The sequence below is a fragment of the Trachinotus anak genome, unplaced genomic scaffold (genome assembly GCF_046630095.1).
Source record: "Trachinotus anak isolate AG129_WGS33_773 ecotype Australia unplaced genomic scaffold, CSIRO_AGI_Tana_v1 ptg000028l, whole genome shotgun sequence".
NCBI lineage: Eukaryota > Metazoa > Chordata > Actinopteri > Carangiformes > Carangidae > Trachinotus > Trachinotus anak.
This window is the reverse complement of record NW_027273879.1, coordinates 10,666,414-10,684,641: the sequence shown is the minus strand read 5'-3', so window position 1 is coordinate 10,684,641 and position 18,228 is coordinate 10,666,414. Positions and strand designations below refer to the sequence as shown.

Sequence of the window (18,228 nt, the reverse complement as noted above, 5' to 3'; positions counted from 1 at the left end):
AATTGACTGTCTGAAAATAAAGCTCTAAGTTATCTCTCAGAAGAGACCAGGAGCGGAGTCATTTTATTTTATTCTATCTATATACCAATGTGACTTGCAGCCTGCAAAAACTGAAATTACTCCCATACCAAGGATTTAATAATGACAATGTGGATTTTATTTTTTCTACCAACAGTAGAGCACATGGGTAACTGAGGCCAGCGCCCCCCTGTGATAAAAGACTACAATGGCAGCCGGTGGACGCAGAGCGACACAGCGCGGCAGACGGCCCGCCACTCGCGATAACTCGCGTTGCGTTGAGGCAGCAGCTGGGCGGAAAAGGCGGGAGAAGACTGCCGCTTCCGCGTCCGCGCAGGGCAAAATGGACGATAAGTTAATATTGGCCGTATTTAATTACCCAGAACTGTACAATGTCACTTTGCCGAATTACCGCTGCACGGAAAGTCGGTCAAATGCCTGGAGAAACATCAGCATCCTCCTGGGTCTCCCGTGTGAGTATTGGGTTGTTTTTTTGTTAATCACAACTTTACTGCCAGTTATTATTTGCTGAGTCGATATTGGCGTGGACGAGCAAACAGACATAAATGAGAAAATACACGTGATTCTAGCAGATAGGGATATTTCAGGTGTCTCTTGTGGGCAGTTTGTAGTTTTTTTAATATATTTTTTATCCGCGCAAGTGCAGCCCGGTGGTGTGGCTGCAGCCGCGCGTACCGTGCTAGCGGTAGCAGCAGCTGCTTTCACGCCTAGGCCGCGCTGCGCCGGACGGCACGGTCCGGCTCCGCTGCTCCATGCTGCTGCGCCGCCAGCGGCGTGTCCAGCACCGCACGGCGCAGGAGGAGATGTGCTCCCAGCGTCGCGGAATCGCTCTGTTTACCGAGCGGCGTGCTTTTCGTCACGGTCGTCAGCACGGCGAAGTCCACGCTGACTGAGAGCTCCTCCAAGAGTCGTGGAAGCGGCGGCGGCGGCGGCGGCGGCGGCGGCGGCACCGCCACGGTGTGTTCAAGGCCTGAAATGTCATCAGGTGCGCAGACCCACGTCCATGATGGAGCGGCAGAAAACAGCAGCCGTGAACCCAGCGTGACCTTCAGACATGGCGTCTGAACACATGTATATATATAAAACCTTAACCCTGTCTTTGTGAAACTTTATTGACTCAGATAAAGTAGTGCTTGCTATATTTTAATATATATATTAATATATATAATGCTAATATAATAATAATAATAATAATAATAATTATATATATAAAACCTTAACCCTGTCTTTGTGAAACTTTATTGACTTCTAATTCAAGCATTTTCCTCTCAGATAAAGTAGTGCTTGCTATATTTTAATATATATAATGCTAATATAATGATAATAATAATAATAATAATTATATATATATAAAACCTTGACCCTGTCTTTGTGTAACTTTATTGACTGCATTAACCACATTAAAGCATTTTCTTCTCAGATAAAGTAGGGCTTGCTATATTTTAATACTCCCTTATAGCTTATACTGAAAAAGCATTAGACTATATATTAAGATTATAGTTTTCAGCTTTTGTGAAAACTTTCCAAGAGTAGTTATTTCAACTGTATGACTTCACTGATTGTATTGTTTACACTCTAAAACCAAACAAATAATATTATCAACACTAGAGCTAAAAGTATATTAATCTGTGGACAGAAAAGTACTTTGCAGTTATTTAGATAAGCAGTTGATAATTCAAGACACATTCATGGCAGGACCTAAAACATGCCTCTGTTACAGTCTTAATTGTGAGGATTTTCAGTTTTTCTTCATCTTTTTGTAAAAATAGTTGAATGTATTTGGATTTTGGACCAACAAAACAAGTAATCTGAGGATGTCTCCATGGCATCATTCAGTTTTTTTATTTTATTTATAGAGTAAGCCATTAATCTAGTAATTGAGAAAATAATTGAATGAATAATTAACATAATCTGCAGCCATAATAAACACCGGTGTTTAGGTTGCTTTATCTTTGTTAATATAATTTTTCCTCATTCCTGTATATTGCTAGTAATCAGGAGAATCATGTGATTTCTTGCTCCTTACACTCTGATATTTTACTTTCTAGCTGAGGAGTGCAAAAGAAAATGGAAGAACATGAGAGACCGGTACTTGAAGGAAGTCCGAATGGAGATCAAAAGCAAGAAGCAAGGGGAGGTCGTACAGAGCAGATGGAAATACAGACAACTTATGAATTTTATTGCACCCTTCACTGGATCAAGAAGTGGGGTGGCAGACATCTGCGGCAACAATGATGAAGACCACGACAATCCTGACAACGAATCTTGCAGTGCGGAGGGAGAAACTGCATCGTCCGAGGCAGTCAAAACGCCGCAGTCCATCCTGAAGGTCCCTGTGAGTCAACCTGACCTCAAGCCCCAGGTAGCATTTGTGACGCAGCTTCCTTCAATGTCTCAAGACACACAGATGGCCCAGCTGGCTGTTATGGCCAAGTTGCCATCAAGCCCACAGATCACCCCAATTAGCAAAACGGGACGGAAACGGCGCCTGATGCAAGAGTCACTTTCACCACCTTCCTCTCAAAGTAGAACATCCCCTACTAAATGGCTGGTCAAAGACAATGGTGCCTCATTTCCCTCCAGGCCACGGGATGAGGATGAACTGTTTCTGCTGAGCTTTGTCCCCGCTCTGAAGCGACTTGCTCCGCAGAAAAGGTGCGAGACAAAAATAAAGATCCAACAGATCATGTATGAAGCAGAGTTCAATGTTACACAGTCAGAATCCCAAGAAAAACAGACAGAGGCAGAAACACAGGACTAAACCAAACTGACTTTTTTTGTACTTTATTCTCTTTTCTATAAACCTCTTCCATAAAATGGCCAAAATATCTATTTTTCTTTTTTTTTTTACAGCACAAAGTGGTTGAGTTTGAAGTACATCCTTTTTTCATGTGAAATAATTAAACAGTAAAAACAACAAAACTTATTCTACTTTTTGACAGACCTCAGTATTGCAAGTCATTCAAAATTTTAACACCACCACTGATTTGGTGTGTCTTTATTTGCATAATTAATTGGACAAGTCAGGCTTATGTGAGAATGAAGCCCTAATAGACTTACACCTTCATGGGAAAACAGATGATGATTAACATCTTTATTTACATAGCTTTACTGTCAATAGAGTGAATTCACACTTAGAGAAACGGTTTCATATAAACCAACCAATCTCCATTTAACTCTGTAATACAGTATTTTACATTTAAGTACAGTTGACATATGGTAAACTGAGCAAAATAAAATATGTTACAATTTGGAGAGAAACACTGCTTCATAAATTAATCTTCTGTTATACAGTATGCATCAATACAGTTCTCATCTAAAATAAAGAGACGATGTCTGACATTGTTTTGACTCCACGAGGCATGTGAATGAGTCTGGTGAATTTTGACAATGAGTTGTGAAATCTGTAAGCTCAGGTTGAGCCACTTAAAACAAAGAAATACATTGTTAGCACATTAGTGAACAGAGACAGCATGCAGGAAGCACATGCTGGTATTCAGTGTGTAACTCAGCAAAAGTATTTGCAAATATTTAAAGATGCCTGTTTCATGGAAGGAAGACATTTTGACATGTCACAGTAGGAAAAGCAGAGGTGTAGATCATAAAATTAACTATCACACTGTCGTGGCTTATACAATAGAGTCATCAATAATGTAGTTTTGCTACTAAGACAAGTCAAGATGTTTGGTGTGAAGGGCTAATGACAATGGAAACCAAGGTTAAGTGTTCATCTTAAAAGCTGTTTTTCTTACATTAGCACAGATATCTTTACTTTATATTGAACCTGCTTTATTCAAATCTCACATGGCTTGGTGTAAAAAAACAAACAAAAAAAGCAAAAACGTACGGAGGCAGAATCGTGTCGTCACAAACCGTGATGATGTGCCTCAGTGTCTCATCTTTGTCAAATCTTTTTGCTTAAGCCAAGTTGTTGTCTTTCCATACTTTTATGCAATCAGCAGCCAAAACATAATAACCAGCGCGACAAACAGGAAGAGACGAGACAGAAACTGTTCATCCGTGTGCTGTGGCGTCCCAGGGGCCGCTGTTTGGGAAAGTGTTTGACAAAGGTTATTTGGTATGTTGTTGATAAAAGATACAGACTGATCGCGGTGAAGTGTGTAAAACATAAATACCTGGAGGAGGTCTTCCATCGTTGATGTTAAAAGCTGTAGCAAAAATACCAAACGGAAAGGCACCAATTCCAAATGACATTTGGAAACCCCCATCTCCAAAGCCAAATCCTTGAAATCCCTGTAAAAAACATGAACATGTGTGTGCATTCTTTTAATGTTTAACCATGTCTTCACAATATCGGAGGTACGGTTAAACATACAGTTAGTCAGACGTGACGCAACAGGCAGCGCAATTTGAGGTCATTCTCAAGAGACACCTCAGCAACTCAGTGCTTAGCATCTAATAGATCCCAGTGGGAAATGACGGTGTGTTAATGAATAAAGCACCTACATCATTCTATGTAATGTTTCATCATGAATGCATAATGTTACCTGACAGCTGAAGGTACCGATCTGGCAGAAAATCATGAAATCATACACTTTGTTATTGCCATGGATGTGTACTTGTGCATAGTACTTACACCACGGTTTTCTGGCTCAGGCCTTTGCCCTTGGGGTCGAGGGGGTGTTCTTTCTCTATAGAATAAAACCGCAGTTTGTGAAAGCCAGTTTAAACAGTTTAAAAATGCAGTTTAAGTTATTTCTCTTAATCAGAAGTATTGAATATTGCATTAAAAATGTGAATTGATGGGGAGGAGGATTGCGATTACATAATATGTGAAGGTTAGAGTCAGCCTGAACCGTAAGACAGCACAAAAGTACCAACCTGGGGTCCTGTTGACCTGTGCTTCCTCGCCCATATAAGGGAATAACTTTGTCTCGACTGATGCCAGCTTTACACACTGGACATACTTGTCTGTTAGGTCTGGTCTCCAACCACTGCATAAAGACAAAGACATATTAAGATGCTAACTACTTCAGTTATAATGCATTAATTAAAATACCCTGTTGTTAGCATTTGAAAGTGATGGGAAGGTCAAACAAAGGTAGGTTCAACTTACCTGATGCAAACAAGGCCAACTGATTGAGAAGAGATGCAAAGGAGGATGAGAGTGGAGATGTTGGGACAGAAGAGATTTGATCAGTGAAACATTACACATGTCCTTGAACAACCTTACAGTGCAAAACATACAGGATTGACTAAAAATGGCATCTATCCATCAGTAGTGAAAGATGAGGGTGAGCTCAGCTACTAGAGAGGGAGGGGAAATGGGGGAAAAAATGGCATCCTGCTTTTGGATTGCTTTCTCTTTCAAAATGAGTTGCTAAACTGGTAACAGACCAGAAGCTCAAGACCTGACTGGAAAAGTTGGCTGGAATTACATTGAAGAGGAAATTTTCCAACTGACCAAGATGACAAAATCAAATCATGTTTTGTTGCACATTTACCTGTAGGTCAACATGCTTGTATTTACAGACTCTGCTAGACTTTAAACGCAACTGAAGTACAATCATAGAGAGTTGGATGTTAAAACAAATAATACTTTTATTCTAGATGAGTGCTGATATGGTTGTATGTTATATCAACCAAATTCTTATATGTTTTCACCCATGTTTTGCTAATATGCATAAAGTCAACTTTACACTGTTACTCTTACATACACATTTCAAAATTGGCCTGATATCAGCTGCCAACTCATCACAGTTGTTGCTGGTGTCAACTGTGTTTCACAGCTGATATTGACCAGCTTGGTCTATGCCAATAAACTGGTCTTACGTCTTGTTTATCAAGATTAGTCAGACTACAAGCAGTCTGACTGAAGCCTGTGGCCTTAACACCCCGGCTGAGGTTGTTATAATACAAAACTTAGACCAGAGCCACAGGCAGCAACATACCAGAAGAGGTGTCCACACAGGCTGATCACTGCATCCTTGGCGGTGTCCAGACATATGTTACACTCAAAAGTGCTGTCCTGGTTGCCGCTGTCGGCCGCGGTCGAGCTGCTGGATCCGGGGCCGGGGTTGTCAGTGGCCGCAGTAGAGCCAGCGGCTGGAGGGGGGGCAGCGGTGGCCATTTAAAGATAGATCCGGAAACAAGAAGGCACAGGTGGGGAGGGCGGTGGGGAGGGAGGGGGAGACACCCAGTGCTTCAAAGTGAGCACATATGGAGGCCCAGTGGTCGGGGCTTGTGTCTTAAAAACGGGGGAAGACAAGCGAGAGGAGCCGAAGCGAACAAGCCTTCATAAGAGGAGTGAAATCAAACAAACCCCACCGGCTGCTGCGGAGCCGCGGAGGCCGGAGAGCGAGGGAGAGCGAGACCGACGACCCGGCGGCGAACGGCGGACACGAAGGCGCAGCCACACGCTGTCGTCCAGGCGCTTTTCTGGCTGTAAAGCGCAACTCTGTTGTGAGGAGTTGGGAAAATATCCGTACAGCTGGTTGCATCACACATCCGCAGCACAAACCGGTAGTAGATCCTGAATGGTGGTGGTGGTGGGGGGGGGGCAGGGGGCGCGGCTAACGCGTGGGATCCTGTTGCCCTCAGCGCGGTCTGCCAGGAGCACACAACAAGAAGGCCCATCTATCAATTAACTGTATGTTTTCAGGTGTTTACCCCTCCCCTCAGGGTTTTTTTTTTTTCAAGCTGCAGAGACAATAAAAATATTGATATGTTATCACCTTATACAGAAAGTTCATTTGTTAGGAAACAGATACAGATTTTGGCAGTTTTATTCATTTGTAGTCATGGTTCTGGACACAAGGCGAATTTAACTGAAATGGTCACTCACTAGGGCTGCATGCACAAAAAAAAATCTATATTGCAACTATTTTTGGCCCATACTGTGACCGTGATATGAGTCCCGATTTCAGTTCAATTTTTAGTTTTAACTGAAAAATATATGAAAAATGTATGCAGATGTGACTTTTGCTGGGGCTGGCACCAAACACGGACGTCCCTTTACATTTGGAGAAAACCATTTGTAGGTTGGGGAGTCTCTGTAGTGCCACAATGCTTCATTTATGGTATGTTGTGACACATCTTACCTTCATGAAAAAAATAAATAAATAAAAAATAAATAAATAAAAATGCAGCTCCTGAGATCTGGACAACCTATTGCACTTAGCCATATTGTCATTTCAATAACATTTCGATTCATTGTTCAGTCCTACTCACTTTGGTGGATGAGAAACACAGTAAAACCAAAATAATGAACTTAAAAAAAACACTAAAAAACTCTCAAGAGCTGAGAGTCAGTCATTCACATTGCATTTTGTCATGCAAAAAAAAAAAAAAGTTCACATAAAAGTATGAAGAGCAGGTTTCATATTTTTATTTACCTTACCAAATTTAAAATAACATAAACTACAATTATACACAACAATACTTGCTAGTAGGGCTTCATTTGTAAGTACAATATAAGTGTGTCATTCATTTGTAATAACAAGATTAATAGTAAACACATTTGTTTTTTCCAGAAGGTTTCATAGAGGCTCATGGTTTTTGATGGTCACATGAATGTTTCACTTCAGGCATGTTTTACTTAAAGTTAGCTAACCAAATCATAATGTGTTGCAAATAATACATTTATATACATTCAAAAAACTTAAGTTTGCTCCACAAAGCAAACTGCAACTATGACAACACAAAAACAATTAATGCACAGACATAAAAAACAACAACAACAACAACAATAATAATAATAACAATGCTGTGCATGTATATACTGTAGGCTTACTGTATAACCAATCCCCAGCTCAATAATCCTGATCTATACATGGGGTCCTGAGGTATTTTAGATAATTTCCATCGACCTGGACCTTGAGTGACCACCTGTACGCAAATCTTCCACCATCGCATCCTCTATCCTGGATGCCAAAGACCGCTTTAGGGTTTGCTTAAAGTCGTTGCCAATGAAGACATACAGGACTGGGGATATAAAGCTGTTTGCTGCGGCCAGAGTGGCTCCCACCTTCAGCCCAGTCTGAAGCACCTCCAGCCTGTGATTCTTCAGGTCTAACTCCAGCAGGACAAAGGTGTGGTAGGGGACCCAGCAGAAGAAAAACGATAAAATGAGCGCAGCCATGACCTTGTAGGGCTTTGCTGACTTGATGGTCAAACTTCGCAGCTTTACACCGAGCACGGAGCAGCAGAAGACAATAAGTAGGACGGGGATCAGGAACCCGCAGATGAACCGAGTCAGCGCCACTACCTCGTGCCTGGAATGACCCGCATACTCCGTGTAGCACTGCGTGACCGCGCCACGCACCCCGGTCTGTCTGAAGACCAGCGAGGGCACCGTGAGCAGCGCGGACAGGAGCCACACGGTCACGACGGCCCCCAGGGCCTTCCGCACTGTCCGGTGGTTGTGTGACCAGACGGGAAATGAAATCATGACACAGCGATCGGTGCTGATCAGGACCAGCAGAAACACGCTGCTGTACATGTTGAGAAACAGGGCGGAGGAGGTCAGCTTGCACAAGACCAGCCCGAAAGGCCAGTGTGAGGTTATCATGTAGAAAGCCTCCAGGGGCAGAAAGGCACAGAACAAAAAGTCTGAAATGGCCAGACTGACATACCAGGTGGTGATGACTGTTCTTTTCATCTTCCACCCACAGATCCAGATCACTAGTGAATTCCCCCCCAGGCCAATCACAGTTATGAAGATATTGACCGCCACCAGAACATGAGTCACAGAGGACTGAGAACTGCTGAAGTTCAGTATTTCAGTGGTGGTGGCGTTGCTCTCCGTCTCATTGCTGGGAGTGTAATCTTCATATTCAACATAATCCAGATCCATGTTTGTTACTGTTCCTGTAATATTATGATGACATATATATATATAAATATAGTTTTCACGGTTTTATCAGGAAAATATATTGTAGTTTATATGAACTTCAGTACTCACGTTTGTCTTCATGTGAAAGCAGTCCCCTCTCACTGTGTCCCTTTCTGTTGGATGCAACTTCTCACTTCTGTTTCCTGGGCAGTGTTTCTGACGAAAATGACGGAAACAATCAGAAATTATATGTAATGGAACAAGTGACAGTCAGCTGTCTGCTGTCCACCCATTTGGGTTTGTGGGTGAGACCTTTTTTTTTTTTTTTTACATTGTCACGAAAAGTAAAATAATTGAAAAAAAAAATGTGTTTCTCGGTTCTTATAGACGGGTATTTTGAGTCTTACACAGCCTGCTGTTGCAATCTGACAAAGGGGATCCACATCAGGCAACCACACAAGGAGATAAAACCACCAGCTCACATTCAGTGCTTCTAGACCATTTTCTGTCAACATCACCCATTACCAATTACCAATGTCTTATTACTCCTAATGTCAGAAAGCATAAACCACAATTGTTTGTGGTAGAGACCAGATTTTCCTCACATCTGTACCCTGCCTGCTTTTAAATCCTGATCATTTGTGAAGATAAATGATTCTATCAGAATGAACCTTCAAAAGTATAGCCTACGAACAAAGATGAGGAATACATGTAGAATGGCAGGAAGAGGAACTTTTTGGTTTCCAAAATATCGTGTTCAACACGTGACCATTACCACATATTTGAAAAAAAAAAAGGTAGTGGTGCAAAAAATTGGTGGTGATGGATTTTGTTGTTTATTAAGGTTTTCAGTCATCCAAATAAAGGAATATGTCGTAAAGATAACTGTGACATCCTAAATCTAACATTTTTTCCAAGACTTTATAGCATTAGTTTAAGAAGTACTTATTAGGTAAAGATACTACAGTGTACAAAATATATAAGTTGCAGCTAAACATTCTACATTTACACTTTTACTTAAGTAAAAGTACAGAATTATTACCACTAAAATATACTGAAGTATCAAAAGTAAAAATACTATTCATGCTGATTGGGCCCTTTACTTTACTTTGTAATCGGACTGCTTAACAAGAATGGGAACTGCATATAAGAGGCCGTTCCTTTAAAAACAAATATTTTATTAAACTACTTATTTTTTTCTATTTCAATATAATCTTAGGTTATCTATTAGTGATTTTATTAGTTAACTTATAATTTTACAGGCTTCTTTGCGCTGAATTCTGACTGGTGGATGTGTGAAACTCAATAAAAATGACATATAAAGAAATCTTGAATCTATTCAATACATAATACACAATATTATTGTGTAATCATCACTGATGCCTTTATGTGTAAGTCTTAGGTAGGACTAATTTTAAGTACTTGAAACTATCATTGGATAGCATACAGTGGTGGAGGGTTGATTTGACTGTACTTCTTAACTGTACTACTTAATATTTGTTGACCCCACTACCATTCAGAAAAGCATAATGCACTCCACTACATTTACCTGAGCATCTCAAACTACTCTCATATGGTTCTATGATTTGATGATTTGGAGAAAGGCCATAAAAGTAATCAGTAAGCTCTCAAAATCAATTCTAAAACATACTAGGAGCCGGTGTAAAGAAGCTAAAACAGGAGTGATTTGCTCATGCCCTGCTGCTGAACTTTGTACAGTCTGAAATGTATCAATGGGTTTTTGGCACGACAAAGCAAAAAGGCTGTTGCATTTAACGATACAGAGACACAAAAGTGTAATGTAACGTTAAAAAGTCACTCAAAGAATAAGATCTACTCGTTAGCTGTAGCCCTACTTTAAATAAAAGGTTTTTTTTAACTGACAGCATAAATGTTCGCCATGGATATGTATTACATACTGTATTACAAGAAGATGTCATGTTTATTGTTTATATAAACCGAGCATGCGCAGATGTGGCTACTTTGGCCCCGCCCAATGACGTATTGTTTGCTCAGGCTGGAGCCGGTATACTCGACCTGCGCTTCCCTGCAAACTGCGTCAGTCCTGCGGTCTCTCAACATGGCGGGCACCGTGGCGAAGAAGTGTCTCAGCCCTCTGGCTTTCATCACCAGGAGGGTCTCTGCACCGGAGTTCATCACCCAGTGCTGTTACCACAAGAAGGTAAGACATCCAGTCTGTTACGGCTTTACTAACCGGGAACGGACGACGGTGCGCACTGGCTGCTTTTCGGGCCTGTGTTTACAAATGTTAGTCACAGTCTGATAGTGGCGTCCTGGTTCAGGTGATGAGATGGAGCTCGTAGTAATTTAATTCAGTTCTCTTAAAAAAAAAAAAAAAAAAAGCCAAACAAAACAAAACAAGAGGCCTCAGGGGGTATTAAGAAGTATTAAATCTCATTTACTTTGGTCCTACATGAATGAACGTTTATCATTTGTCATTAGTTAATTCATCTATCCATATAATGTAGTTTGCATTAAGTTAATTAATTATATGATTTTTTTTTGGTCATTATTGTTACACACTGCTGGGAAGTACTGTTAAAAGGTTACAAAGCTAATAATAATAAGTAATTCTAATCTACTACTAAACCCTACTGGTTTCCGGTAATACTGTAATACTTCTATACTGTATACTGGAACACATGCTATTAAGTAGGACATACATTTAGTTTTGCGAGCCCTTCAGAAACCCTGTACATGGCTGCCTTTATCACATCTGCCATGTTACATCAGCCTGTTTCCTCATGGGTTACATATACTGAAGCGAGTATGACAGAAACGGGTGAATTGTCTCTTATAAAACACCAGCTCATTAAAATTAGTTAACATTATTTGTTTCATGTCATGGCTAGTTCACCAGTTGAGGACTGGAATAACATCACTAATCTCGCACCCAGATGGCACTGCCACAGCTTTGATACCTGAATTACATCCGATTAATAAGCTTTAAGGGCGTCAATATGGTGAAGGAGCACAGTGTGCCACACAACCTGTAAATGTTTTGTAAGAACAAGAATTGTTTATTGTTCTTGTTCGGTGCAGCATATTTCGGCCGTCTAACGCAACAGTCACACTCAGATATTTGAGTTTCATTGTGTGATGAGAGTGTCTGATGCAACAGGGAGACACAGGATTGTGGAAATCAGAATCACAGAAACAGTCAAGTTCAGCTGGTTTATGCCTTTAAACAGAGATAGTTTGTGTTTCCTGGATGTTGAACTATAATATACCTTTATTGAAAGGCTTTTTGTGGCTGTGAATTACTGTAAGCATGAGCCATTAACTGGTTGGGTAATTGGCTTTAAAGTCAACATCCCATCTGGCAAGACAGTTAAATCTGCTGTCGTTGGAAGATGTGCCCTAAAAAGTCCCTGAAAATGCTCTAAGATAATAAGGAGATTTCATTTAACTAGTTTTATTTTACACTAAAAAAATAGTTGTAAAAAGATGAAATATCATAAATATAAGGATAGCTCAGTTTTTAGAGCAAACAAAAATATAAACATGCAGAAATTTGAAATCACATGAAATGTTGTGTATTAAATATAATACTTTTTAGGACATGCTCTGTGATTCAAGCTCAGGCAGTTTCTGTTGGTCTTGGTCAGAATGACTCAGCAGAAACTAGGGGGAGAGGGCAGGATGCAGGAGTTGGTATAGAGGACAATGAAATCCGGTGCTAATCTGTTTATTTCAGCGTCCCTTACGTAATGGAGGAAACATGTCATTGTATAACAATGATGCATAAGATATACAGACATTTATTTTCTGACTGTAGTAGAATGAAAAGGAGCATTCCTGGATGCTATTGTCTTGTGGGTTAGAATTTATTTTAATGAAATACTGTCAGCAACTGTTTCCTAACACAGTGTTTCCTTTCTCTGTTGTCTGAAGGTGGTGGATCACTATGAGAACCCAAGAAATGTGGGATCGCTGGACAAAAACTCCAAGAATGTTGGGACTGGCTTGGTTGGAGCTCCAGCCTGTGGGGATGTGATGAAGCTCCAGGTACGTTTGTATGTATAGAGTAGATTACAGCCGTTTGTATACACACAGGGCTGAAATGTTATAGCACAACAAAAGTGGAAGAGCCACACAGAGCATTGATACATTACATCCTTGTTTTGACAAGTAGATGATGCCAGGTCCTAAATTATTTAGTTTAGCATTGCTGCAAAGCATTTCCTGTGTTATTTCCCATGTTATCTTTTTTTGGGGGGGTAAACCCGCCGTGTAATGTTCTTGAACAGTAACAGGAGCAATTATTTTATTCTTCTGGTTCACAATGAAATGATCACTTGTAGTTTCTTTCCCCCTTTGGCATGAGAGTAAAACTGTGAAAACTCTGAATTTGACAGATTGAGGTGGATGACCAGGGGAAGATTGTGGATGCCAGGTTCAAAACCTTCGGCTGTGGCTCTGCTATCGCCTCAAGCTCTCTGGCCACTGAGTGGGTGAAGGGTAAATCTGTAAGTGAACATGTTACAGACATAACACTTCTTTCATTCTTCCTCTTTATTCAGCTCTGCTCACGTCTCATCTTTGACTGGTAAGGTTTTTGTGGTTACTGGAGCTACAATATGTGTTTTCTTCTCAGGTGGATGAAGCTTTGACAATAAAGAATACTGACATTGCCAAAGAGCTCAGTCTTCCACCGGTTAAACTTCACTGCTCCAGTAAGTCTTCGGTGAATCAGTCTAATGACTTTCTTATTTTCCAAACTGACCCACATATTTCTGTATATTCAACCTTTAATTCCTGTTTCTCCCCAGTGCTTGCGGAGGATGCCATCAAGGCTGCTCTGGCTGACTACCGCCTCAAGCAAGATGACGGCCAGCAGGAGGCAGTCAGGGCCAGCAATTAAACAGAGCCGTCTCACTCTGAGCTGGACGTCACTGCTTGCTTCCTTCTGCCAGGGGGAGAAGTAGCAGCATTCCACTTCCCTGCAGTATTGATAACGCACACATAATCTGTTGATGACAAGTATATGATCGTCAACCCTCTGTAGCAGTGTTACACCAGGCTTAGTCTGTGATCCTCTAACCCTGCATACTCTGTCTTTTAGCCTGTCACGTGAACGCACAATGTAAGCACTGTTTGGGTTGATGGTACAAAGCTGAGCCTTATTTTTGAGATTGTGATGTTTTTCAAGATTTCGAGCTTTAGGAGTGTATATTTTGAAAGGTGTGATGGAGATACCGATAAATGCTAAAAGCTGTTGAAGTGTCCCTGCACCCTAAGCACTGACCTTTTGATATGCAATTAAGCAAAGTGGCTTGAAACAATGAAAGGGTCCACTGGTTTTAAGTGTAATTTATAATTATTTAGTAATGCTTCCACAAAAGTCTGCAATAAAAGTATCCTGAATCACGTCGTGTGTTTGTTTTGTTTGCAGTTTATAACTTTGAACATCTTGAATAGAAGGTGTTTTTGACACCTCACAAATGGGAAAGCTCGTGTGTCTAATTTTGTAATGATGGGCAGGGCACAGTATAATGGCTGTGGAACTTGATTACCTAAATTAAATGCATTTGTTTTTTATAAAAGCTGTTATATGCACCAGTGCCTTTCCTGCTATAACACGTCAAAATGGGGTCTATAATTAAGAAGGTCAGTAATTGAGATGGACTGAGAATATATACATTTTATTGTGCTTACATAAAACCAGAACTGATCTTAAAAAGTTGTCAATACTCAATGTTTTTGCACAGAAGTACAAGGTAACTGGGACCATACTGCTGAATGTTTACTGAAGTGGCCGCTATGCAGGAATGTTCAAGGAATTAAACAACAAAAAAATAACCCCTTAAAAGGAGATATTTCTGTGCCAGACATTACTCCATGAGACATATTTATAAAATGTCAGAACATCCAGTTGGAGGAAAGCTCTGCTGCACTGGCTCTTTCCTTCACTGAACAAAAAAAAAAAAAGAAATAAGGAGTGATTGGAATTTGGAAACTTTTTCACAATGTCCTCCGTAACTGCTGAAATTATGGATGTTAGATCCACAAGTGGCATAAGAGGAGAATATACGCAGGTCACAGTGTTCGGAGTGGTTAGAAGGCAGTTTTCTCTCCTGCGATCAGCTGAAGTGTAGCAGAGTCATTGTGAATATGCAGAGAGGAGGGCCGGAGACTCCGGCCATTTAAAGGCTCCCGTGCGTCATCTTCGTCTGGATGAGGCTGCTCTGAATCATCTTTGTCTGGTTGCGGCTGCTCTGGAGGGATCTGCTCTGGGCTGCCTCCCGCTGTAGCTGCTTCGCTGTCAGAGAGCTCGCATGGCTCATTTTCCTCAGGAAGACTTGGTAGTGGCAGCTGCTGATCCAGGATGCTGCCATCTGGTTTAGAGCTGTCCTCAGGACTGTGGTCTGCAGTTTTCTGACTGTGGTCACTTCCCTCCACAGCATCAACAGATTTATTTGGCGTGCGCAGGCTCTTGGCAGCCCTCATGATGTCGGCCTGGAGCTGCTTGTGAGAGTCCACAGGCTCACTTTCTTGCTCAGGAGCTGGTTTTTCTGGCACTTCATTAAAGGGTTTAGCACCTCCTGTTTTGTCCCTGTGGTCCACATACATTTTTGAGGGGAAGGAGCAAGGGTAGTAGGCGTTGACCTTTCGCCTGCGGCTCATGAAAATTGCCCCACAGATAATAAGGAAGACAAGAAGGATGAAAGTGGCTGCAACAAGGATGAGGAGCATGTTCTCTTTCAGAAAGCTCACAACCTGACTCAAGAGGTCAGTTTCTACATGGGTGGGGCCAACAGGTGAGGTTTGGTACTCAGAGAAAGGGTGGCTGGTGGGCAGGGAGTAAGTTAAGTTACTGAATTCTTCCTCATCTGTACTTCCCTCCAGAGAACTGTAAAAAGGTAGAGGTGTGGCCAAACTGCTGCTGATGCAAAACACCACACACAGGCAGATCTGTTGGAGGGCCATCGGGATCATTGTTTCCCCTCAGGGTCTGTAAATAACAGTAAACGTCAGTAACTGAAATGCCAGTGCCATATGTGAAGATAGTTTAGAGCTAAGCATCTGTTTTTCTGAAAAAAATAAATGATCTTTGAAAAACTCAGTCACTTGACACTGGACTAGAGGTATTTCCAGAATCCTTAAAGACTCTTCTGAACATCTGGATATAAAAATATTCAGCCCACTTTCAAGTTGTGCCACTGTTTTCTAAGCCAGAAGAAGACGGGGGCCGGAAATGACATGTCTGTGTTTAATTTGTATGTGAAACATAGCTATAAATAGATTTTATTATCAGTTGTATTTGTCTATATTGCTGTTTCATTGTATTTTTTATATTTAAAATGAGTTAAAAGTCACTTTTATTTCACAGCAGACTAAATATTTTTTCATCCACATTCTTAGAAGAGTTTGTGAGGGTTCTGGAAATACCTTCACTACAGTGGTAATTGTTGTTAAAGGCTCTGGCTTTGACAAAAACACATTAATCTCTGTACCTCAAATGTAATAGTAGTAATAGTACATGAGAGGCACAAACTGGGTATAGTACATATTTATACAGAGCAGAAAGGATCTGTTTGATGAAAACATCCATGTAAACGGCACCAACCCTCCAATACTGTATGCTGAGCAACATATCAACCAGGTTTGTGCACATTAAATGTAATTTTCCTGCACAATGAAAAGTCCCTAGATATGATCATCTTGTGTGAAGGTGTAATATGAAGGTGACAAATGCTGTATTGTACCAAAACAATAACTAAATCAGTTTTTACTGAATCAACACAAAGTCAAATACACTGGCTTTACTTTACTCTTTACTCCTGGACTTTTTACTCATTCAGATAAGATGAGTGCGCTGAACACACATGCTGTAACAGTAGCAGAGACTCAGGGAACAGAGTTCAAAATGATGAATTAAAGGGCAAATGAAATCAAAACTTTCTGCATGGCTACATACCACAAGGGTTATGTAGGATGGTACAGTTTTTTGTTTGGATCTCAGTCAGCTCTCTGCTCTGTCTGTGTGTCAACTTGCAGCAGCCCCCACACTTTCATCCTTACTCTGCCTCATCTGTGTGCAAGCTGGGCCACATGAAACTCTGCTCTCATCTGGAGAAGGAAAGGGGAAAGTTCTGAGGTTTTTTTTTTTTTTGTTGTTGTTGTTTTTTGTTTTTTTCAAAAATTAATCACCTCCACGTCCCCAGACCAAATATACATAACCAGACATGCCTGTGCAATCAGATGCATAGACATATGAACATAAGTCGGTTATATGCACACAGATACATGCATGGAATGACTCTTTTTTTTGATTGTCTATTCTAATGTGACACAAAATATTGTCTTTAACTTTTTTTGTCATTTCTCCCTGAGGCTGGATGTTGCTCTGAAGGCATCACGATGCTGTCACACACTTCAAATTGTCATGTGAGCTAACATGATATGACAATAGCTTTACAGTGTAACATTGAATGGGGAAAAAAAACACTATTATTACTCACCATCCGCTGTAGCAGAAGAAGTGTCTCTGCTGGAGTCACTTCTGATGGAGGATGAGTGAAACCAGTCTGGAAAAAGTGAACTGAGACAGAAACACAGCACAGCAAAGAGTAGCGAATGCTCGGTGAGCCACGCCACTTCTGCAGTTTCAGATTTCAGACCAGAGGTTTGTCTGGATAGTGCAAAAAAAAAAAAAAAAAAAAAAAAAAATGCTGTTAACCATGAGGACAAATCCCTCCTTCTGCCTCTCCTCTGTTCTCCTCCCCCTCCAGTTCCCTGAGAGCGTCTGAGCTCTCCGGCCTGCACACAGATTGTTCTTGTTAGGTAGGAGTTTATAATGTGCTGTGGGGGCAGGGTCTTGTCCTGTCTGCTCCTGTGCGGCAAACTGAATGTTCTGGAGACAACAAAAAATAAACTCTTATGGCTTTAAAAACCCTCAACCCTCAAGCATCATCATCATCTGCAACTTCTCATCTATAATATTTCTTCAGCAGGAGCCCCTGACTGATCTGACAGCCTGGCCTTCCCTTTAACCCCTGATCCCCTGACACTGATCAGGACAGCAGACCTCTTTGGGTAGAGAAAGAGCCAGAGAGCAGCTTGTATAAGTGACCAGCTAATGCAGGAAGAGGTTAATGTTTCCTGTGTAACAGCCAGGAGAAGGGGGGAGACTGTTAGAAACAATGTGGTGTTTTTTTTCCTCCAGAGGCAAGCAATTAAACTCACACGGTGTGTGTGACCACTTTAGGGAACGAGTGTGACTTTGTATGAGTGAGCCTGCAAATGACTGTGTATGCGTGTGAATGCATTTTTGGCAAGTCTACTGTGTTTGTGATCAGTCAAGGCGAGTCTAGCTTTATATGGTCAGCAGGAGCATGAGATGAGGTGCGGCATCCTCCAGGTTTACATTT

At 41.1% G+C, this 18,228-nt stretch overlaps 5 protein-coding genes across 6 annotated transcripts; 2 read left to right on the top strand and 3 right to left on the bottom strand.

The window, feature by feature from the left end:
• The first annotated feature begins 211 nt into the window (after nt 1-211).
• Nucleotides 212-3,384, top strand: LOC139611193 (uncharacterized). Its single transcript, XM_071465615.1, has 2 exons — nt 212-491; nt 2,088-3,384. The coding sequence occupies exons 1-2, from the start codon at nt 227-229 to the stop codon at nt 2,798-2,800; spliced, it is 978 nt and encodes a 325-aa protein (XP_071321716.1). The 5' UTR covers nt 212-226; the 3' UTR covers nt 2,801-3,384.
• Nucleotides 2,808-6,536, bottom strand: rnf185 (ring finger protein 185). The gene is made up of 6 exons (XM_071465619.1): nt 5,952-6,536; nt 5,117-5,135; nt 4,882-4,994; nt 4,637-4,691; nt 4,176-4,293; nt 2,808-4,084 (listed from the first exon to the last, which is right to left on the bottom strand). The coding sequence occupies exons 1-6, from the start codon at nt 6,128-6,130 to the stop codon at nt 3,987-3,989; spliced, it is 582 nt and encodes a 193-aa protein (XP_071321720.1). The 5' UTR covers nt 6,131-6,536; the 3' UTR covers nt 2,808-3,986.
• Nucleotides 6,537-7,365: 829 nt separating this feature from the next.
• Nucleotides 7,366-9,745, bottom strand: LOC139611192 (chemerin-like receptor 1). Its single transcript, XM_071465614.1, has 2 exons — nt 8,963-9,745; nt 7,366-8,868 (listed from the first exon to the last, which is right to left on the bottom strand). The coding sequence occupies exon 2, from the start codon at nt 8,852-8,854 to the stop codon at nt 7,850-7,852; it is 1,005 nt and encodes a 334-aa protein (XP_071321715.1). The 5' UTR covers nt 8,855-8,868; nt 8,963-9,745; the 3' UTR covers nt 7,366-7,849.
• Nucleotides 9,746-10,840: 1,095 nt separating this feature from the next.
• Nucleotides 10,841-14,224, top strand: iscub (iron-sulfur cluster assembly enzyme b). Its single transcript, XM_071465618.1, has 5 exons — nt 10,841-11,015; nt 12,749-12,862; nt 13,213-13,323; nt 13,452-13,530; nt 13,627-14,224. Exons 1-5 carry the CDS (start codon nt 10,914-10,916, stop codon nt 13,716-13,718), a joined length of 498 nt encoding a protein of 165 aa, XP_071321719.1. The 5' UTR covers nt 10,841-10,913; the 3' UTR covers nt 13,719-14,224.
• Nucleotides 14,225-14,483: 259 nt separating this feature from the next.
• Nucleotides 14,484-17,628, bottom strand: tmem119b (transmembrane protein 119b). 2 transcript variants are annotated; one of them, XM_071465616.1, is made up of 3 exons: nt 17,320-17,628; nt 16,776-16,927; nt 14,484-15,809 (listed from the first exon to the last, which is right to left on the bottom strand). In XM_071465616.1, the coding sequence occupies exon 3, from the start codon at nt 15,791-15,793 to the stop codon at nt 14,912-14,914; it is 882 nt and encodes a 293-aa protein (XP_071321717.1). In that variant the 5' UTR covers nt 15,794-15,809; nt 16,776-16,927; nt 17,320-17,628; the 3' UTR covers nt 14,484-14,911. The 2 variants fall into 2 exon arrangements, with proteins under 2 accessions (XP_071321717.1, XP_071321718.1); XM_071465617.1 differs by lacking the exon at nt 16,776-16,927.
• Nucleotides 17,629-18,228: the final 600 nt, after the last annotated feature.